At 40.3% G+C, this 23,470-nt stretch overlaps 1 protein-coding gene and 1 non-coding gene across 20 annotated transcripts in view; one reads left to right on the top strand and one right to left on the bottom strand.

Moving 5' to 3' along the window:
- TACC1 (transforming acidic coiled-coil containing protein 1) overlaps positions 1 to 23,470 on the bottom strand; it is an 89,242-nt gene that overhangs the window by 22,453 nt on the left and 43,319 nt on the right. For 3 of the 19 annotated variants that reach the window (XM_039853738.1, XM_039853733.1, XM_039853735.1), the window contains exons 2-6: positions 21,522 to 21,637; positions 6,533 to 6,571; positions 4,858 to 5,950; positions 1,222 to 1,282; positions 339 to 459 (exon numbers count right to left, since the gene is read on the bottom strand). In XM_039853738.1, the coding sequence (XP_039709672.1) occupies positions 339 to 459; positions 1,222 to 1,282; positions 4,858 to 5,950; positions 6,533 to 6,571; positions 21,522 to 21,637 (1,430 nt within the window). Of the gene's footprint in view, positions 1 to 251; positions 460 to 1,221; positions 1,283 to 4,857; positions 5,951 to 6,532; positions 6,572 to 21,521; positions 21,638 to 22,590; positions 23,144 to 23,470 lie in introns of those variants that run through there. The other 16 variants (XM_039853729.1, XM_039853732.1, XM_039853737.1 and 13 more) reach the window with 11 other exon arrangements.
- On the top strand, positions 17,677 to 17,795 carry LOC120595800 (5S ribosomal RNA). The gene has a single exon (XR_005651019.1). It is a non-coding gene; the product is annotated as a 5S ribosomal RNA (ribosomal RNA).

The following is a 23,470-nucleotide window of genomic DNA, read 5'->3' as shown; positions in this document are numbered from 1 at the left end:
AAAAAATTCAAGCAGTCTCACATCAGTGTCTCCTGTATATCTTGCCACAATTATCCATATGTCTCTGGTAATGTGATAACATATCCTTTTGTGTCTCTTTTCTAGGTAAAGCAGCAAAGCATAGATCAGCATTCTAAATCCATCCTTCAAGTGACCCAATTCTCTAAATCTCTCTAAGGCGCCTCCTGCTTCAGGCTTTCAGGCATTGCTATGCTTACGTACATTAAAAAGATGAAGATATGCTTCCATACCTGCTTCTGAGGATGAAAACGCATGATTTATGGTAGACACAGGAACATTGGAACATTCAAAGTACTCCAGGTCTTCCTCTGGCTCACCTTTCACCTCGGCCCCAGCTGATTTCTGACCAGATGAAGTGGACGCCAGTTTCTCCTCATCAGTAGCATGGCCGTCCCTATTAGAAATGTCTGAAATCTGGGAGATCACTGTTCCTTCGTCCTGGAAAATGCAACAGAGAAGATGCTACCATTTAGGAGGACAAACAGTGAGAAGAGGGACAGCTCAAGAATGGCAGAGCAGCCACCATTCCATATAGATACTTGATAACAGTTAACCACAGATCTGGATACAAATCAAGGAGAAAGCTGGAGACTCTCGATCGTGAAATGTATTTTCTAAAACCTAGCTTCTGAAATTCGAATCTGAGGTTTGAAAAATTAATCTTTTCTAGCCTAAATTTATAAGTGAGAAGTTTAAGTGGTCCAAAGCAAATGGTTTTTAAATATTTTGCTCATATACCTCCTAAATTAAAAAAAAAAAAAAATCTATGTATCCCATTATATTTTCAGGTGATGTCTAAAAACTTTTCAGCGTAAGTTTAAATAACTGTAAAGGATGTAATATCCGGTCTAGTTTAGATATTGAGATTGCTTAATTCAATGTAGTTAAATAATTTCATATCCCACAATCTATTTAACACCAGATACGAACACCTCTTTATTAATCAGAAATTTACATCATTCCTTTTCCTCTCTGAATTTGCATTTTCAGTCTACTTCTATCAATTCAGGTTCTCCTATCTTATTGAAAGTGGTAAGTTAAAAAACCATCTGACTTAGAAAACAATTATTATCCAGTCATTAGAGTCAATCACCTCCTTAAAACCTATACCAATATTTCAAATATTCTCTCTGTTTGGTGCCTCAGAGGTTTCACATCCAGTGGTAATGCACCTTAGTGAGACTGTAGGCACAGACTTACCTGAGAACGCTCATCCAAAGCAAGAGACTGCGTTTCATATTTCTTCACCTTACAGCCACTCCTGGAATAAAAAAAAATAATAACCAAGCTGGTTTGGAATCACACTGACAACTTCCAGGTTATGAGATGGAGCAGAGATAGCAGTGTGTGCAGGTAGAAGCCAAGGCATACAGCACCACACAAGTCATACATCTACATGGTAGAGATGGGAACACCTTTTATGTCTCTGAATCTTCTTCCAAGAGACAGGGCAAGCAAAGAACTATAGTTCATTCTCTGAAAAGACTTCCTCACATGCTTATATGGAATGTTAAAACACAAGTACTCTGATCCCTACAGTTTTTAATTACAAAAGCCTTTCAGAGGGCAACCTTAGCACCTAGAGATATTTGGTTCATCTGATCCCTACTCAGTTGGCTTTGCCATTCATTAGAAAAATTACCACGCTGGACCAGATTCTTTAAAAATTCTTTATTGCACTAAAAGCCATAGAAGTCTGATAAGACAGCTCCAGACCTGCGCACTAACAGAGAAGAACTGTGGTCAACAGAAAGTATAAAAATAATATCTGCGTATACTGTTACCATTCTTATTAAGTAGTAAGATAGAAAGGAACGTCATGGCTGGAATTAGGGAAAGCTCAAACTACCTGTTATTTTTAAACTAGCATATAATTTGTGACCCAAAGATTAGTTTAGATTTTGTTCCATATTAATGAACTTAAATTTTCTAGTAATGTCACTCTGACAAAAAATATATAATTTACAACTTTTTCTTGTGTGGGGAATGAAAAAAAAAAAGGCAAGCATATGTTACCAAATGTACGCAAAAACTATCTAGTTCATGATTTTCTTTCCTAATGCTTGAGTGCCACCCCTGCCATCGAACTCGAGTTGACTCAGTAAAATTTTGCCCTACTCCAACCCAGCAGCCTTATCCTATCAAAAAAGCCAACTTTTTCCAATATTAAGTATCAGAGCAGTCCTTCAAACCATTGCTGGGATGATCTTGGGGCCAAGCCAGCACTCAGTATCAAAGCGCCACGTGAGGTGTGCCAAGGCAGGGAACGCAAGCTCTCGCACCCAAGGTGGGAAGGCCGATCTCCACTTCTTTAGGTACAGACAACTGCAAGGCTAAGCTGACTCATGGAGTGGCAAATGAAATGCAAAAAATCATTAGAAGGTCAAACTCAGAAACGGAAGCCAACATGCTATGAAAAGATGGAGTGTGGGAGAAGAACTGCCAACAGTCCCAGGGACAAACAAAATGACAGCAGGAGTACTTACAACAGAAAACAGAGAAATTTCACTTGTTCAGTAGTCCTGATGCACCAACAAAATTAGAGACAGGAAAGAGACAGACAGATGGAGAAAAAAAATCATGTAAAGCCTGGAATATTTATCTCTAGTCTGATAGATGTAAAGCCTGAAAAATTCTTTCTGTAAGGTGAGATACAAATTAAAAATGTCATATTCATGAATGTTATCACTGGTGAGTGAATGATTTATCAGGAACCTCAACTCTAATGGAGTAAAAGTGGTAGAAACATTCAGAACTGCCACATATTCAAATATATAGATGAAAAAGTCAACATTTCACTGCTGAGCACTTTTACTCTTAACTGTCTAGTTATCCAGATTAAAGGCAATGCACGAATTAAATATAGTTGAAAATGTATATGCTTATATCTACTATAGGTATGTATCACTTAGACACTTAAAATGATTTTTATATATCTATTTGGTCCACAAAATCCCATTTTACAGAAGATATGTATGATGTCTCCATTTCACAGAATCTGAGACGCCAATTATACACCTTTTAAAAAGTCACACAAGTAACCAGCTAACAGAACTTCCAACTCTCCACTAGATTCTACGACCACATGTATATTTTCAGTCTTTCCTAAATGAAGGGAGTTGCTAAACAAAATCTCAGAGTTACACAGATGTTGAGCACCCTTGGAAACAAGAGTTTTGATTGCATAAGAGTTTAAAAATATCTAAAGGTATATTAGAACAAGAAGTTCACTCATCAAAAACAGAATAGGAGAAAAATGCTACCAGGTAAGAGTGGTAGTACTCAAGAGAGGGTGCTTCTTGCTTCTGAAAATAAATTTCCCTCCCTTTGGCTTCTTGTTTCTGAAAATAAATTTCCCTCCTTCATCTTATCTAACATGAATGTACTGGCTACATTCCTTCAAAATGCAACTGAAAGGCAGGGTCAAATCTCTACCTATCTCATGCCACTAAAAAACAAACAAACAGACTCGTTATCAACTCTGCTAGGCAGAAGCACCCCATATTTAGGATACCCCATATCAGGAAGCACCAAGGCAATGACCGGGCCAACACATTTTCCAAGCACCATCTAGACAAAGGTAACTAACCTTAGCCACAGAGAGCATTTGGAGGACTCCTGATCAATCATATTTTTCAGCAATCATTTAACCTGCTCATATATACTCAAAGAAAAAATCAAGAACTACTAATGACATTTTATTCCCCTTAGACACTCTGGGGTTGCTGAAGAACTGATTCCTACATTGCTCAAGCCTCTTGGTCCTGATCGATACTCTCTGCTCTTTAAACCTTTCCCTTTAGAATAATTCACCGCATCATCTAGCATTTTTCTTTAAGTCATAGTAATGCTGAAGATTATTTCCCTGACTGATCTACGGCGACAACTAGAAATACAGTACTTCTTCTCATCCTCCCTTTTTATATTTCATCCTCCATGACACTAGTCTCTCATTTCATTTTTAGCAAAACATCACTGGGTCACTCACAAACTGGATATATTGTCATTGACTCAAGTTTTGTGATAATTTTGTAACAAATTTAAACTGAAATTTGACATTGAATATGGCCTGAGGTGATCACTCTAAAACTCCAAGGACATTGTAAGAGTGGCTCTAGATTTCCCAAGTGAAGGGGAGCAGGGGAGACAATACACGAAAAAAGACTAATTTAGTCAGATTTATGTCATCGTTTAAAATATTCTTGTTTCTTTTTGGAAATTCACCTCCTTACTGATGGAACCAGAGCTAACCACAAAGACATAAAAATTCTCACCAACTTTTAGTAGCATGTTTGTTTCCAACAAAAAGCACAGCTTTCTGTTTTAAGTGAAAGACTTCTGTAAGACCCTTCTGGACCATTTTCTACAAGTTGTTGGTACTTGACAGGTAATTTGTAGGCTTGGGATTTTTGTTTTATCCATAGAGAATCTGAAGACGGTAGCTACCATGACACTGTATATAAAGTGATTCCTGACCACCCAGATAGGATTTCTGAAAACTATCAAATCTCTACCTATCTCATGCCACTAAAAAACAAACAAACAAACAAACAGGAAAAAAGTACCCAAGGTGGGGGGCGAGGCAGCGGGGAAGTGCTCAGCTGAATAAACTGAGGATTCAGAAACCAGGCAGACATCTAAAAAAGAAAACTTTTGGTATTTCTGATTCCACAGAAAAGTTGGACAGAATAGTGAAGACTGCAATAAAGTTATAAGCTTTGTGCCTGCTACATTGCACCTCCACGATAACTTCAGTTCACCAAAACCCAAAGCGGCCAGCTGCCAAACTCTCAAGAGTGTACACAGAACACAACACCCATACCCATCGTCACTCACGTTATTAAACGCGACTTTGCCTTCTTAGGTGATTCTAAGATTTCATTAACATGATTACCATCAGGAGAACAAAAGTCATTGCTTGTTAAAGTCATAGTTGGTTTAAAAGGATCCACCGATTCCTCAAAGTGGTAGGAGCCCTTAGAGGAGAGGGGAGGGGAGTTCTGCAGCATGGAGTGGCCCCCAAAGCGAATGAAGTTGGGGTTATCCCACTGACTAGGATCCAATTTAGAAGATGCTTGAGAAAGAGGAGCATCATCTGTGGCTGGGTCCGGAGGTGGTTCGACACCTTTGGCGCCTACGGGCTTACTGATGCCATCTTTCTGTACCTTGGCAGTTAGTTTGTTACCGAGTTTCCTGCTAAGTTTTCTTGGAAGGCCTTTCCTGGACTCTACATTTTCCACATCTTCTGTGAAATCAAACTCGAGTTTTAGAGGTGAGCTCCTCGACTCCTCCAGCAGCTCAACCCCTGAATCATTGGTGTCACTACTGGGAGTGTTTGATGTTTCCTTAACGTCAGGGGGAAATTTCTGGATCCTGGCATCTCCTAGCAAAGGATTTGTGTTCCCATCCATTTCATCGGGATAGGTTGCCTGGGGGAGAGGCATGCCCTCCATAGCAGTTTCCATTTCTGAGAACTCGCCGATTGTTTTCTTCCTCAGAGAGACAGGTTTAGGCTTTCTGAGCTTGCTTCTACTAAGCACAGGCTGCAGACAGGAGTTCCCAAACTTTAGATCAGCTTCTGTGGAAGCCTCCAGTGTAACCCCCATGGTGCCTTCTGTCATCACCTTGTCCTGGATGGCTTCTGGCGGGCTAGAAGGCAGAGCCTCACCTGTGACTGCAGTTACACAGCCATATGCTGCTTCTGTTCCAAGAGCTGCTGAGATATCCACAGAATCCTTGGTTTCTATTGAAAATGGCCTCACTACTGAAATTTTGCTAATATCATGTTCAGGTTCTTCTCTGAAATCCTTGACAGAGTAAGAATCGATAGCCTGATGTGATACCTCATTTTCTGAGTGTCTAGAACAAATCTCAGATGACCATTTTTCAACCACTTCTGCTATCAGCTGTTCATCAACTTCTTGTGATTCTAAAATAAAACACAAAAGCCATCTATTAAAGAATTATCTTTTTGGCACTGGTAAATAATCTTACTTGCTGAATCTACATAAACAGTATGCTCTTCCCTTTTTTGCTTTTATTAAGCATCTCTAAGGTTCGGTGAGTATGGCAGTGAAGCCTGGAAGGGGACAGCTGCTATGGTACTACACCTTCAAATGAATTCTCCCATTCCAAATTGTGTATGTATATTATCCAAGTTATACAAATGACTATACCAAATAAAGCTACTTGGGAAAAGGCTAAATAGAGCATAGCTGTGCTGCAAAGCATATTCATATGATGTTAAAAGTCCATAGGTTAAAATAACTGGTCTGGAAGAAACTTTAGACACTGACAGCTTAGGTCTAGGGATCTGATCTTGCACTGACACAATTCCCATGAACTGCCTGACAGTTTCAGGGTCCAAATTCCATGCAGCAAACAGATTTTAATCTTTTAAATCTAAAAGATTTCATCTTTAATCTTTTTAATCTTTAAAAACAAGTACTCACTCCTCCCTAGAATAGAATTTAAACAATCAGACTGTTCCAAAATTAAATGAAAAACCTACCATGGCCAGCTCTGAATAACTCCTCTGTAGACTTAAAAACTAAAAGAATCAAATAAAAAAAACTAATTTGAAAAAGCAGATACAGAAATGACTTTAAAAACAAATAGCCGTTATTTTACTAAGACATAAATCATAGAACAATAGTGTTATTTTTTCTTTAGAAGTTCTGTCTCTAAGTTGACCAGGAATTCTCTCAATCACTTGTGAAAAATAAAGATCCTTTTTAATTGGGGTCTTATTAGGAGAAATGCTATAATCAGGAAGGTATAATAAGGGTATTTCTTTAAAGCACAAACTAAGATAGTGCTTCTCTGACTTAGAAATTTAAAATAACAACAGAGTAGCATCAAAAACTGAATAAATTGGTTATTATCTTAGTATCTCATCATTTTAAGGAAACTCAGAGATGAGATGACTCTCTAGCTCCTACTTCCTAACCCTAATCCAGGATCAAAAACTGAGCGTCGCTGGAATAGTTTTGAAAGCATGCACACATCTTTTCACATGACCCCTTTGTGACTGGAATTGGGCAGTGGCTTCCACCTATAGCTCTTGGGACCTGCTGCATCAGATAGCATGCCACCCACCATGGTCGAATGGGGAGGGAAAAAAGCACGTCTCATCTAAATTCTGCCTCCCAGCCTGAGCAGGCAGTGAAGACGCTCCCTCAGGAAGACACCCGCCCGGACATTTCTTGACTAGCTCAGGCCAGGTGCTAGGTAAGTAAACTTGCCCAGTCTTACACCTATCACTGCAGACTGCACCTTGGTCTAGTATCTTCAGTCACCAGCAAAAAGTACTGATGGGGCAGGTGGGAATGGGTGGGTGAGGATAGCTCATTGACTTAAACCAGTTTGGGGAGTTGTGAGAAAGTAAAACAAGAAAACAAACTAATCACATAACTCAAAAAGGGATGTTTGAGTAAGATTCATTTGCATTTACACTCTAAATCAGCAAGTGTTCCAGTACCAGCTGACTCCGCACGCTTAAATGCTACCCTAAAGCAGAACCTAAATGTCAAGTATCACACCACAAGTTACTTTCAGTAAGAAGTAAAAACATCCATTCTCAATAGGCTTCAGTTCCCAATTTCCCATCAGTTAAGAGTTCTAGCCACAGCTGTCAGTTAGCTTTTCATCTGAAAAGTTACATAACTAACCTACCTCTAGTCATTCTTCCATTTTTACAAAAATCCTGTATTCCTTAAAAACCCTCCTCCAGGGTACTAAAAAGCTCTCTCCCTAGAATGATTTGATGAGTTTGACAAGCACAGCATTGCCTGGAGGCTTGGTGAACACAGAGATTAGATCAGTAGATGAATTCAAAGCAAACACAGAGGAAATCCAAAAATAGAACAACATTTCCACTTCTGCCACATTTGCTGTGGTTAATGAAACTCTTCCTTTCAATAAACAGCCTCCTCTAAATCTAAAAGGTTGTGTGAAGCACCCACGGATGCTCTAAAACAGTAGGTGCCTTTTATGCTTGTTCAGGATATAGACTATTCTCATATGAAAAGAGATTTTTTACTCCCCCTTGACAATATTTTTTAAAGAAAAAGCATAGAAAGCCAAAATTTTAAAGACTGAGGTAACAGCCTGACATTCTGGTTTTCATTCTGCTATAATGAAAAAATACAGGGTTAAAAATACAAGTTTATGAAAAACCTTGAAAGCGTTAGAAGAGGGGAAACGCTATTATCACAAAATATTTTTGAAACTTGGAAATGTATCAGTTAATGTACTAAGAACCTACTGGCTAACTGCTTTCACATGCATAATCTCATTTTAGAAGAGATAAAATGGCAACCACTTGAAAAACAATGTATATTACTTCAGATTTGGCATTATTCTCAAATATGCTTGACTTTTTCTCCTCAGATTTCAACTTTGTGGTGAAACATTCTCTGCAAGCTCCTTTCAGATCTGTCCACCATTTCCTCTCCTTTAGCTACAGATGGTCCCTTTTATGGGTTTCTAAGTACCTGAAATGTAAAGTAAAGCTGCCAAAATTTGAATAGACCTCCTGTATTACACAGACATACAAACTGGCCTCTTTCTAACCTCAACATCCACAAATAGTATCTCTCGCATAAAGAAAAAGCCTTAAAACAAAGTCTCAGAATGAATACATGAAAATTAATGTCTTTTATAGTCATTCAGAAAGAGTTCTCAGATAAATTTTCAGAGGGTCCATGAAGACTCTGAAACAATGAAAAATCACGTGAGAGCATTGTCCAGTGAAGAAAATCCATAGCCCAACAGCTGCATTTAGGAACCACTGCTCCAAGACTGTATTGAGGGTCCTCAAAAAGGCTCCTCTCATGACTTTATAGTTAACTTCAATCCCCACTCTGAATCACTACACTGAGGTTTAAAAACTCAAGCTACTGGGGAAAGAAATTTTAACAAAGAATAAAACTCGTCACCTCTGAGAACATTCAAAAGGAATGTGTTGCAAGTGCTGTTTTAAGCAATTTTAAGTGTGAACTAAATTGTTGAGACAGAACATTCCCTAAAACACAAATTCAAATAGGTTTGTTTAAAGAAAATTCAGTCACCTTACTTCATACATGTTGACATTAAGGCTGCGCTGAAGGGTAAACCAAAGGGACACTAAACATCAAGCGTAAATTAGAGAGGGAAATAGTCTTGTCAGTACACTGAGTGTGGTAGGAAAAGACACTTGGGCAGACCACCCTGGGAAGAGAATGAAACCCCTATGAACGAATTTGAGTAAATAATTTCCTTCCCTGGAGGTGGTTCAGGTTTGCTGTACAGAGTGAAGATAAGGCCAGGAAACAGCCAAATTTGACCTAAATCTGCAGACCCTTTCCCACTCTTTACTTACATGAAGCACTTCTCCTCTAATAACCATTTAAAGCACATTGATTTGAAGGGTAAGCCAAATTGCTAGGCTGCTAGGTGACCTTGGCCTTGGCTGGCCCCACTCAGAAGTCAGGTTTTGTGAAGGCCTGGCAGACAAGCTCACACATCAGATGTGCAGGAAACTCCAGAGTCATCATCACAACACACCAGATAAGCTGCCTGCCTCCCACAAGACCTGGTATAAAGTGAGAGATCAATATGAAGGAAGAAAAGAGAGGAAGTCAAGCACTGACTACTGTGTCACTCATGGTGACTGAGAGCATTTTACAGTCAAAAACTCATGCAATCAAAAGGAGAATTAAAGAGAATACATAGAGAGAATCTCATGTCCTAAGGACTCTAAAAATTGGAGGTAGTGAGTAATCAAACCATAAGTCCTCCTCCTCATTTTCCATGTAAAATAATACTGTTGTTGGTGCCTTCCACTGAACAACCGAAATAAAGTATAAATTCTATATGATAAAGGGTACAAGCAAGCAATTAAAAAAATGGTCAAAACACATTTAAAAAATATGTTCAATTTCACACAATTAATAAACAGGATACCATCATTAACCCATCAGATTTATAAAAATTAAAACACTGATGATGCTCAGTAACAGTTGCTAGGTAAGGGGTCCAGTAGGTACTCTCATACATTTCGTGGAAAGTTTATCATGGAATCTTTCAGGAAATATTTAGCAATACCTACTAAAATCCAAAATAAATAAATTCTTTAACTGATCAATTCCACTGCTAGGAATTTATTTTAATTATGCATACAAAGGCCAAACACACATTTATACAAGGATGAGGATGTGCACTTAAGTGTTGGTTCCTACACACATTTTTTGTGCTATGATAAAGTATCACAGGGGATTGATAGATAATTTAAGGTTCAACATTACACTAGAATACTATATGGGTGTTAACAATGAAGTAGACCTGTATGTACTAATGTGGGAGGATCTCAAAGACACATGGGTGTGGTAGGAAAAGACGCTTGGGCAGACCACCCCGGGAAGAGAATGAAACCCCTATGGGAAAGGGGAAGAACAATATGTAAAGTTTGCGTCCTTACTCAATTTAAACATATAAAGACATAAAACTGATATTCGGAGGCCCAGAATCCTTCTTATTAAGTGAAAATTTCTTCTTACCCAAAACTTAATCCCCTTCTACACACTTCTCTCGTCTCCATTTCACCACACGATTCCTATTTCCAACCCCAACCTGCTCCACCTGTACTTCTCCCAAGACCATTGCTTAGGCAAAGCCTTCTTAGATGACATGAAAAACACAAGGGACAAAAGAAAAAATAGACAATTTGAACATCAAAATTAAAAACTTGTATACTTCAAATGATACCCTCAGAAAGGTGAAAAGACAATCCACAGTACAGGAGAAAACACTGAAAACATTAACAACCACATATCTCATAAGGAACTTGCATCTCTTATACATAAAGTATACTTAGGACTCAATGTAAAGAGATAAATAACCCAATTAAAAAGTAGGCAAAGAATCTGAATAAACATTTTGCTAAAAAATGATATACGAACAGCCAACAAAAACATAAAAAGATGCTCAATATCATTAGCCATTAGGAAAATTCCAAATCAAAACCAAATCAAATTAAAACTGCAAGGAGACACCACTCTACACCTACAAAATGGCTACAATCAGACAGATAACACATGTTATCGAAGACATGGAGAAATTGAAACCCTCATACACTGTTGGAAGGAATGTAAAATGGTGCAGCCACTCTGAGGAAGCTAGATAGTTCCTCAAAATATTAGAAATAGTTACTAAGGAGGAAGAGTCTTCAAAGGGAAAGAGTCAATTCCACTACTAGGCATATACCCAAAAAGAAATGAAAACATACATCCAAAACCTTGAACATGAATATTCATAGCAGCATTATTTATAATAGCCTTAAAGTAGAAATAATTCAAATGTTCAACCACTGATAAAGTGGGTAAACAAAATATAGTGTATTCATACAGTGGAGTATTAATCGACAATAAAAAAGGAATGAAGTACTAATACATATTACAACACGAATAAGCCTTGAAAACATTATGGTAAGTGAACAGAGCCAGTCACAAAGGACTACACATTTATACGAAATGTTCAGAATAAGCAACTTTATTGAGACACAAAGCAGATCATGAGTTGCCTAGTACTAGAGCGTAGAATGGGAGAAGAATGGCGGGGGAGGGGGTGACTGCTACAATTTCTTCAAGGGATAATAAAATATCCTAATAGTCATACAATTCTATTCATGTACTAAAAACCACTAAACTATACACCCTTTAAGTGGGTGAACTATATACCATGTGAATTACATCTCAATAAAACTATCTTTTAAAAAGAGCACACAGAAGCTCAGAGGGTAACAGAGCAGAAGCGGTGTCCTGAAATACTTAATAACGTGTTCTACTACACCACAGACTTAAATTTCAGAAAATGCTTTAAATAGACTCGTATGTGTGTCACTTGAAAAGACACATACTTGAGAGAGGTGGTAGGTGTCACCATCACACCAATTTGGGTTTTTAAATTTCTCTTGAGGAAGCCTACAATGTTCTAAATAAATTTTATTTACAAAAGGAGGCGAAAAAAATCATATCACTCCTCTCTCCTTCAAAAGATATAGCCAAGTATATGAACCATCCTAGAGATATGACAACTGTCAAACTCAAAAGACGTGTGTTTTTTTGTTGTTGTTTGGGGAGGTAGTTTATTTTTTTAATTCTAACTTTTTAACATTTGACTTTCTTCCAAGACATCCCTCATACATTCCCTTGTGAAACTACCTATTCGCTGTGAAAACTACCTATTTGCTGCTAAAATGTCTGGGTGAGCCAAGAGGCCTGGGAAATAGAAGGCAGCTAGCTCCCTCCAGACTCTGAGCTCTGTGGGGGGCCTCAAACTCTAGCCCCCTTCGTAATCCAGAGCAGAAACTGAGTGCCCCAGAGTTAATGTTCAATCAATATCCGCTGCTGAGCAAATGCCTGATACATAAAGGATACCCTACTCAGGTGATAATCCTTTTTAAGAAAAAAGTACTTATTAGTGATAAAGCCATTCAGCGCTATACAACAGCTGTAAAAAATTAACATCTGTTCTTCATTTGACTCTTTCCCTTTGAAGACCTCTCCTCCTTTAAAAGGATGCTTAGTCTTGCCCTCCTACCCACTACTCTCCCAGGTTTGAATCAAGGGCTTCAGGAAGGAAACAAGTATGATTCTGGCACTTGTGTCACTCTTTCTGCTAGTGGTCTGACCTGAGGAGACAGTTAATAAGGTACATATTAGCATTTAGGCAAGTTTAAGGTTTTTTTTTTTTTCTTCCAGTTTCATGCCTTTGACTTTTCAGTCCCACTCATTCCCCAAAGTTGAAATACATTTTATATTTGTATTTTCTCAGCCACTTAATCAAGGCACAATCAGCCTTAAAATGGAGTTGAAGTGAACACTATGTATTGGCCATGGACAGGACAACAGAACAAGAAAGCCATTTCCAGGAAGGCTGGGTAGAACCTAAGGGTGTGGGCTGCAGAGCTCACATTCCCTTGACAACAACTGGGGCCCCAGGTCAGGGTTCCAACTGGGTGAGTCAAGGCAGGGAAAGGCAGAACATCCTCTTAGGTATGCCAGAAATTTAAGATGTTACTACTTTAAAGCAGAAAAATAACATCAACACACACATACTCCTGACTGAACCCAAACAATAAACTGTCAAACCTTCTGCTCCCCACCTTCCAAAAAAACACCAAACAAAAACATTACCCAAGAACTAAGGATTTGGGGGTGGGGGTAATTGTTTTTTTAAGAGACAGAGTGCCAGGTGTCATGTTATTCTTCGGAGATAACCTAACTCCTCAGAGAGCCTCACTCTAAAATATAACATTCCACAGGTAAAGAATCATCCGGAAAGCCATGTGATAAACTGAAAAGACTTGTACTAGGAATGAATTAAGTACTTCAAATTTCCGAACCAGCATCTTATGCTATTTTATTTTAAAAGAGACCCAAACCTTATCCTCTGATGGCCAAGACTTGGATAAGGTAAGAGAGCGGGGCCCACTATTCAAGAAATGTGTACACACCAGAAAGCCAAAGCCTTCTCCAGAGAACTAGAGCTAACAATGAGTAAGTCTTCTATTCTCACCCATGAGATGTCTCTGAGTTTTGGAACCATCTGGATGTCTGAGGTTACGTTTCAAATAGAGTAGAAACCCCCTACCATGGACAGAAATCATAGAGGGCCCTCCCCACAGCACTCCTACAATCCCAAGCTATTACAGCAGGAAGAGCAAGGAGAGAAAGAGCACATGCTACCAGATGGGACTTCATTGCAGAGATATGAAATTGTGTAACTTCACTCTGTTGCTGCCAAACAACCATAATGTGCATTTCTTCAGAAATAATTACTGGAGAATTCAAAATACCAACTGCTTCTCACAAAGTAGCAACCACCCACACAGAGCTGGGAAGCTGATGTAGGAAAAAGAAAAAGAAGCAACGAGAGAAGCTTCCAGACACAGCGACAGCAGCCAGTACACTGGGCACCTCCGCAATAGGACAGGGAGCCTGGCTGAAAGTCATGGCATTTTCCTGCCTCTTCTGCTCCTGTACTCTAAGAAAAGAGGCAGCAGACAGAGGTGGGGGAGACAGTGACAGGACAGGAAAGGGGAAAAAGGACAGGACAGGACAGGAAAGGAAAGGAAAGGAAGGAAGAAAGAAAGAGGAAAACTCTGCAGTCTTTGAAATTACACCCTTTGGTATAATTTTTTTTTTAGTAGAAAAGGGCCTTGAGGTAGCCAGCCTTCAAGATGGCTCCCAATGAGTCCAACTTCCTGGCATTCATACTCTTGGATTGACCTGTGTAACCAAGAAGATATTGTGGAAACAACAGTGACTTCTGAGGCTACAGCTTCCGTCTTGCTCATGGATGGCAGTTAGTTGTCAGGTTAGAAGAACACTTAAGCAACCTCACAATGAGAGAGGTCCATCCACATGAAGACCTGAGGCCTCTCACCAACAGCCAGCACTAACTTCCCAGACATGAGTGAGCAGCTACCTGAGAGGATCTTCTAGCCCCAGGCAAGCCTCCAGATGACTGCAGTCCTAGCCAACATCGTGACTATATTCTCACAAGTAACCCTAAGCCAGACCACCAAGCTAAGCTGCTCCCAAATTCCAAACCTATGAAAGCCATGTGAGATAAATGTTTATTGTTTTAAGCTGCTAATAAGGTTTGGAGTAACCTGTTATGCAGCAATAGATAATACAGGCATCTTAGAAATACCTCTTCCTACCCCAAAATAGGTACAGAGTCCCAGGAGGCTGCATACATCTTCATGCACCTGTCTCTCATGCACACGACTCGCACATAGAAAGGAAAGCAGAAGCTATTATTCAATGTATCCATTTCCTCTTTATTTCTCATTGATGAGCTGAAGCTAAGCATTAAGGAAGCAAAATGTTTTCAATCCAACAGCACTGCTTACCCAGTGACTTTTTTTTTTTTTTTTGGCTTCTGACTCTATATCTAAAATTTGCTGCAAATTTCCAAATGTCTGATGTTAAAAATTCCTAAAATACATTTTATACTTCCTGTATTATATGTACCAAGTTAACACATGTGGACGATATATCCCCTGCTGAATTAAAAAAAAAAAAAACTATTATCACTTAAAAGGATACTTAAGAGGATGCTTTCCCCATCACACTGTCCTGGCAACATTTTAAGAACCTTTATTTCCTTTGATAGGTTTTCTCTTCAGTTGGTGAAGAGAGAGATTCACACGTTCCCTGGAAAGAGAAGCTGTATAATATGTTCCAAAGAGCACTGGAGCTTCGATCTTAAAAGCTGAATTTAAGGCCCCATTCTACTATCAGCAGTAAAGGCTCTGGCTTCGATTTTTCACTCTGTAGAACGTAAATCATGTGTGTTCTATCTTATAGATTCATTTTTATAAAAATAAGATTAGATGCTGTAAAAAAAAGAACTACTTGCTTCCAATACATCCAACAAATATAGCTGAAACAGAAAGTCGGTGGTCTGCTAAGTGGGAGTCTTGCAGTGGGAAAGCTAGAGAGCAATAATTTGTTGTTGTACTTCCAGCAACAATATAAGAAAGAGGGTATCTGGAGAGTATTTGTATCTGCCAAAGAGAACTGTCAAATTACATTTTTTATTTGTAAATTAATAAAATACTCCTGTCAGTTACTATTACCTTGGATGTGGCCATCATCAACCTAACCCCTGTGGATCCAATAACATTTGTGTGAACTCAAAATTAGGTTCATGTACATGTCATGGTGAGGGTAAGATCTTAAACTTACAAGCAGCAATCCCTTTCCAGCCCCAACATTAACTGTTATTAGACAATTTAGCAATCCTCAGTTATCAAATCTCCACCAAGATGGCTGTTTTGGGTAGATAAACCATGACCTTCCCACCACTACTCTTAGGAGACTGTGACAAATGGTTATTACCAGAGTTTCCTATGAACAGTATTACTGGTCACTTGAAAAAGACACTATGACTATTCTTTAATTGAAATGTTTAAATGGCTTTAGACCATGCCCATTTTTTAGGTGGAGCATTAAACGGTAGCAGTATAATTTTAAAAGGGTAGCCTCCTACCCCCACCCACACACAGAGAGCATGCCTTCACCACCAGAAACTATCTAAGTAAGCTATATTGCCTTATTTGATGCTCAGGTAGACCCAAAACTGGAGATTGCAAGTCTGAAATGAGTTTAATCATTATGATACTTCTTCAAAAGGGCTTGAATTTACTATTCATCTTAAAAGAAAAATACTGCTTTGACAGTTAGGAAAATCTTTTGCTTTTGGCAGGCAGACTTTGACCGTGCTCCCGAGTTTTTTATTCAAACACTGTGGTTCTGCACTCTCTGAGGTTTTTGCTGAAATGTCTTTTTCCCCCAAGAAGACATTCTCTTTGAGTGCAGCACCGTACAGAAGTAAAGGTGCTCCCTACATGGCTTATTTACACTGAAATACATATAGCAACAAAGAAACACAGCTCTGATCCCACTTAGTAACTAGTAGAAATCTCCAAGTGGAGAACTAAAAACGTTATATGGAAAAAAAAATGAAATTGCATCATGCTGCTGAAGTTTTCAAGCCTTAAACATCTTAAAATAAAATAAAAAAATAAAATATAAAAATTTAAACTGTGAAAGTCAAACATATACAAAATAAAAAATAAAAAAAATAAAAACATTAACTTGGGATGTTGTTGAAGAAGTTACATGGGCTGAACTGTCAGACTAGGTAATGTTAAAGGTCCTCATTAGTCTCAATATTTCTAGAAAACTCTAATAAAGCAATCCCTGTGATAAGGGGGCAGGGAGAAGATGTTAAACTAAATCCCCAGGAGAACCATACTCATAGATTCGACCGGAACACTTCAATGTGTACCTAATGGAAAATGTTTGCATAGCATTTATTTACACTACATCTAACCCAAAGCTTTAGAATTGAAAATCTAAGGCTTAGATTTTAATGAGATCTCCATTTTAGGTCTTACATATATATAGTCTAAAACATTCCAATAAATATATCACACCAACCACACAACATATACCAATGAATGATATGCCATTATCAACAGTCAAATTACAATTCTCAAACACCTCAAGTTACACTAAAAACACTTAATGAGCTAAAGATAAAAGTGTGCATGTTTGTATTTGGAGTAAATGATTCCAAAATTCTTTCCATTCTTCCCTAATATAACTCCTGAGATCTTTTAGTCGGTTGAAAATCAAGTACATGGACAAACCAATTACATCACTTCCGTTGCACAAAAGAGACAAATAGCCAGCCCAAAGCAGTTTCTCCCTAAATAAAGCCTTACCTGACCACAGGGGCCTACACTAATGGCACCCAGATATAATAGTTCATTTGTTAATTAAACTGGTATAGCTTTGCCGCTTTTAAAAAAGTTATTATTTCCAATTACTTGAACTTTTTATTTTTACCAAAATTGTCGTAAGTGTGGATCAAGGTCAACGAATTTTTCTGTTAGGCTATTCTGGCCATTCAGTCTCTGTTCCAAGTACTCAATCTCACTATTGGAGTGTGAAAGCAGCTACAGACAATCCCTAAATGAATGAGTGTGGCTGTATTCCAACAAAACTTTATTCATGGGCCCTAAAATTTGAATTTCATATAATTTTTACACATCACAAAATTTTTTTCAACTATTTAAAAATGTAAAAACAATTCTTAGTCTATGGCCATGCCACCCTGAATGTGCCAGATCCCATCTGATCTCAGAAGCTAAGCAGGGTCAGGCCTGGTTAGTACTTGGATGGGAGACCACCTAGGAATACCAGGTGCTGTAGGTGTTTAAAAAAAAAAAAGAAAACAATTCTTAGCTCTCAGGCAGAACAATAATAAGCAACAGCAGGTGGCAAACCAGATTTGGTTTCTGAACCATAGTTTGCTGAGTTTATATCTAGACTACCAAAACTGTATCAGCAAACAACTTTGTATTCCATGCAAGGCCACCAGCAGTAAATATCTATGAACTGATCCTGTTTATCTCCTTCCTTTTATTCTGGAGGAGGGACAGAATGTCTTTGAAATACCTAGGCATCTAATTAACACATCAAACAGAGTACATTTAACTAGTTTTTCCAAGGGCATATTAGAGCTTCAGCATGAGTTAAGATTCTCTCTCAAGACTGGGTAACAATCTATAAATAAAGGTGGAGGAAGCCTCAAGTAGAAGAGGACATCCACTGCAGCCTTTACAGTCTAAAACACTGGATAGAATCATAGTCCATCAGCACCAAACAAATAAAACAAAAAAAATTACAGCTTCATCCATTGTTTAATTTCTAGAATGGCATACAACTCTGTCTTAATAAGTTATTATAGAGTTAAGATACTATAAGTCCCTAAAAAACTTCCAATAAAGAGAAAATTAACTTTGAAATAGATGTAGATGTTTCCCTGTGTTCAAAGAATTAGATGGAGGTTAGGGTAGGGCAACAGGTATGGTAAATGGGATATAGTCCACACATTTGAAGGCCATTATATACCAGGAAGCTACATATGTTAGCTCCAACCCTTGATTGGGTAATTCATAAATCATCACTCTAGAAGACAGACTTATACAATCTATACCTCTGTTCCACTATGTCCCAGAACCAAAGAAATATGAAAGGCTAATTTTATCAGGAGCCAAATAACCAATGATTTTGGGAAAAAGAGAATGATCCAGGCCCAGAAATTAGACTTCAATTTGAAATGACTTCCCTAGGAATTTTTGCCCACTGATATCTTCCTTGGGCAGACCTGTGTTTGGGTTGTATTTTTGCATTTACTGTTCATGTTTGACAAGGCCATCAACAGGACTCTGGCCCAGCTCTAGATGTTGGGTAGAAGGAGCCCTAGAAGGCAGGAAAATACTAGGCCAATGAGCAATCATGCTATTATATAAAGACCTTAAATTGAGAGATTTCATAATATGTAGTGGTTGTTTCCTAGACTCTACACCCCAGCCCCACTCCCCACCATATACGTGGTCTACAATCATGAACTACTCCACGGAGCTTTCCTGGTCCATGTCTCTCTAAAAGGAAAACTTTTAGAGAGAGTGAAAAAGAGAGTGTAGTTACCAAAACCAGTAATAAAGAGTTGCAGCACAGGAAGGACCAAACAATTGGGTCTCTATGGCTCTGGGGGCCTGGGCCATACAAGCACTATTCAATCAGCAAAGAATTTGTCGGGATGAATCAGACTACCGGCTGACAGAATGGTGAGGAAGGGGCCGCCCAAGCAGAGGGTAATTCAAAGAGGCTTTTAAACAGCTACTTAACAAGTCTTGTGAGCTTTATTTAAATTTGATGAGAAGGCTACAAAATAGTTTTTTTCTACCTTTCAAATCTCTCTCTGATTGCCAATCTTGATAGAAGGAAAAGGAAGCTATTAAAAAGAAGTGGCATCTTCCAGGCATCAAGAGTGCTACAAAGGAGAGTGCCACACACATCTTCTCCAATACACAAACCTGCCTGTTCCCATGTGGTCTTTGCCTTAAAAAAATGGTAAAAAGCAGGCCAAGGCAAAGTGAAGGATATTTTCAATTTTCAGCAGTGGAAGAGCAGTATGGAGCTTACAATTTAAAGCAAAATCAAATCACAAAAAGCTAATATTTCACCAACAATCCAGCATGATGTCTATTACAGAGAACTTGACTTCCCTAGGCAACCTGTGAGGAAGTTACCGAGTAACAGCATACAATGACCATTGGGAGAAAAAGTCATAATCACATTTATACACTAGGGAACTAGCTAACTGAAAGTTGTCTCTGTCTGTCACTGTAGGTTGACAATGACAGACACAGAAATAGAGAAAGCCCATAAAAAGGACTTCCTAGAGTCCCTTCTCCACACAGCGACCAGTTAGCCTTTTAAAAGGAAGTCAAAGCACAAACCCTCTGCTCAAAGCCCTCTCTTTTTGAGTTCAACTGGGTTGCCTCAAAAAGATATGCTGAAGTCCTAACTCCTCACACCTGTGAATGTGACTTATTTGGAAATGGTATCTTTATAGCTGTAATCAAGTTAAGTAAGATAAGGTCGTACTGGGTTAGGGTGGTCCCTAAACCCAATGACTAACGTCCTCGTAAAAATGCCATGTGAAGACACAGAGACACACAGAGAAGATGGCCATGTAATGAAGAAGGCAGAGATTGTAGTTACACTGCCATGAGTCAAGGAACATTAAGAAATGCTAGCAACTGCCAGAAGCTAGAAGAGACAAGGAAGAATTCTTCCCTAGAACCTTTGGAAGGAGCATGGCCCGCAGACACCTTGATGTCTAGCCTCCATAACTGTGAGAGAACACATTTCTGCTGTTTTAAGCCATCAGTTTATGGCACTTTCTCAAAGCAGCTCTTGGAAGCTAACACATCCTCCAATGGCTTCCTACCTCATTCAGAAAGAAAATCAATGCATCATTACAACATGATCCAGACCTCCCCTTACCTGGCTGACTTCAGCTCCTACTGCTCCCTGTCTCAACAATCCATGGTCCTCAAACACGCTGCCATCCTCTCGACCATGAGGCCTCAATTCCAAGGCAGGCTGGTCCTGTCTCAGACCTTTGCAGATGCCATTCCCTCTGCTGGGAGGGTTCTCTCCCCAAGAATTTGCAAGGCTGTTCCTCCAATCTTCCTTCAGGGCTCTGCTCAAGTCCCCTTATAAGTAAGGCTCCGCCTAATTACCCTTTGGCATCTCCTTTCCCCATACACCTTATGCCTCCTTCCCCTGTTTTATTTTTCTCCATAGTACTTAAGACAAACTGACATATATTTCACTTAACCTTTAAAAGGTCCATCATTCTCTGGAATGTTAGCTCGGTAAAAGAAGGGCTTTTTCACTGCTGAATCACAGTGCACGCTACTTAGTGCCTAGATAAATGAATTCTATCAGGAGAGGTGAAAGTTTACTCAAAACTGGCTGTGGGACAGAAAAGATTTATACTAATTAAGTGGAACAGAAGCTTCAATAGATGAAGGGCAAGCTCAAGGTTGGGCTCTGAGGTGCTAAGAGAGAATCTCTGTGCCAGGTTTTCTTAGGTAGACTGAGGGGCTCCCACCCTTCCTGCATGGAAGAGGGAGAGGTAAGCATTTTTGAAACAACCTCTTAAGATTCCTCCTTGTCTAAAAAAGTCAACTCTTACCTATAATTTTTGTCTCCAGCCACACTCCTGTAGACAGTGACTTATCCTAAGAAATTTGTGAAGCCAAATCTAACACACTTCCACCACTGCATTCCTACACACATTGTTGTTTTTTAGGGCTTGAGAGGAAGGGCCCAACAGGAAGGTTTGATAATGATAATCTCGTACTGCAAGTGTACAAACTACTTAGGGAAGAAAGCCTCTGACCACCATACTCCTAAAAAACAAATATACATTTCAAGTAAGCCAGGAGCTTTAAAACAGCTTTTTCAGTAAGGAGACAATCCACACCTTTTTAAATGGCCCTAAGTTAACACCTTCTTTCCTTCATTTACATTTTCAAAACTTTAAAACAAAAGGGGCAGAAAATGAACGTCTTTCCTTACCTTGAGTTTTGGCCCCAGGTCGTATTAATCCTAGTGATGATTCACAAGATACCTTGACAGGTGATCTGATCGGTGTTTCAACTTCAGGGGTCTCAAAATTACCTTCAGAATCCGAGCTGCCAAGGGGGAAAAATGAGGAATTACCACTTTCAACGGTATATCCGACACCCTTTATAATCTATGTGTCCGCAAAGGCTAAAGTCCAGAATTTTTGCCTAAGTTTGAAACCCACTGGTCCTCACCACGGATTGGTCTGTGGGTGATGCTGCCGATTTTCTAGCAGGGCCCTCATCCAGCTTCTGTCTGGCATCCTGCCTCTCTGAAATCTCCTCTATCCTCCAGAGATTCTTCTCCAGCATCATTTATTTTGATGTCATTCTTCCCTCTGACACCCCAAAAATGCGCTTTCCAACAGATTCCTTTTCTCACAAGAGCCCTTTCCTACATGCTTGAAAATTAAGACTGCCCCTCCTCCTAAAAAAAAAAGCAAACCAATTCTCGCCATGATTCCTTTTTCTTTGACAGGCTTCTACCTGTTTGGAACTCACTTGGCCCGAGGCAGAAAATGCTGTCACCTGCTTTCCGCAATCGTACGGGTGACAGCGTAGCAGAGACCACCATTTCTCACCAGCTGCCAGGGGCCTGTCATCACGCGACCTTCTTTACCAAGATTGAATTTTCGGGACATGGAGCGACTAACTGCGGAGGCCCCAAGATTCAAATCAGGTGATCAGTGTAATATTGGGTGGGTAGGTGTGTGTGTGTGCTGAGGGCAGGAGGGACTGAAGCTTAGAGAAAGTGAGGCAGTGAGGCAAACCGGGATGCGGAGAGACTGCAGATTCTGGGTTAGGTTTAGAAAGCTCACACTAAAACCGGGAAAAGAAAATACATGGGAGAATGAAACATCCTTAACTTTCGAATGCGCAGCGGAGACCTGGTTACAGGCAAGGACACAGCATTGCCATGAATATGGTTACGCGGGTGGGCGACCACACACACGCACACAGAATGAGCCGCAGATGGATGGATGGCAGCACGTTTGCATCTCGGCAGGGATGCGTGTACTTGCCTGAAACTCAAGGATTTGGTCTCGGCTTGCGAGTCCTCCTCCTCGGGGTCGCCCTCGGGCCCTCCGGCCTCGTCCTCTCCAGCGCCCCCGCCGCGCACAGCGGACCACGTCCATTTCGCCCACTGCACGGGGGACAGGATCTGCCAAGGGCTGAATGCCATGAGCGCGGATCCTCCGGCTCCAGCTCCTAAGAGTAGGGGAAGGGGGAGAGCCTTTTTTCCCTTTCAAAATGGAGGGAACCGGTGACAGGCGACTGTAAGCGTTTCCAGTGCAGGCGCGGATGTGGTTAAACGAGCACCGTTGGCGGCGCGGGTGGAAGCGCTTCCTCCCGACTGGCAGGCAGCGCCGCTTCCTCCTGGTCCTTCTTCCCAAACGGTGCGGCCACGACGCCCCCCGCGCCGGGCGACTCTCGCCAGGAAGATGCCTCTCCGGGGGCCTCCTCAGGGCCCCGGCCCGCAGCGCCCGGCGGCACGGGGGCTCGGGGACTCTGGGTCTCGGGCTCGAGAGTCCCGCTTCCCCGCTAGCTCGGCGCGCATCAGCTGCCGCGGTCGCCGCGCCCCAGGAGCCGCCCCCTCGGACCGTACCACTAGCGCGTGCTGGCGGGGGTAGCGGGTGGCGGCGGGGCTTTGAAGTCTGCGGCGCGCCCGCCAGATCTCCCCTCCATTGCGTCACGCTGGTTGCGCCTGGACTGGCGGAAGGGGGCTTCCCGGCTGCGACTGGAGTTGCGGTCGCAGGACCTAGGCGCCCCTAAAAGCTCAGTCAACATCAAAAGTAGGGAAGATCTATTTTCTGTGTATGTGCACACTACGCTTTTTCTCCTTCCCTTTTTATTTTTACTTTTTCATCCAGCCACTGTGACTTAATGGCATTGGTGATATTG

Source organism: Pteropus medius, unplaced genomic scaffold, assembly GCF_902729225.1.
Source record: "Pteropus medius unplaced genomic scaffold, Ma_sr-lr_union100, whole genome shotgun sequence".
NCBI lineage: Eukaryota > Metazoa > Chordata > Mammalia > Chiroptera > Pteropodidae > Pteropus > Pteropus medius.
Note: the sequence above shows the minus strand (reverse complement) of the source record. Positions and strands in the feature narration are given on the sequence as shown.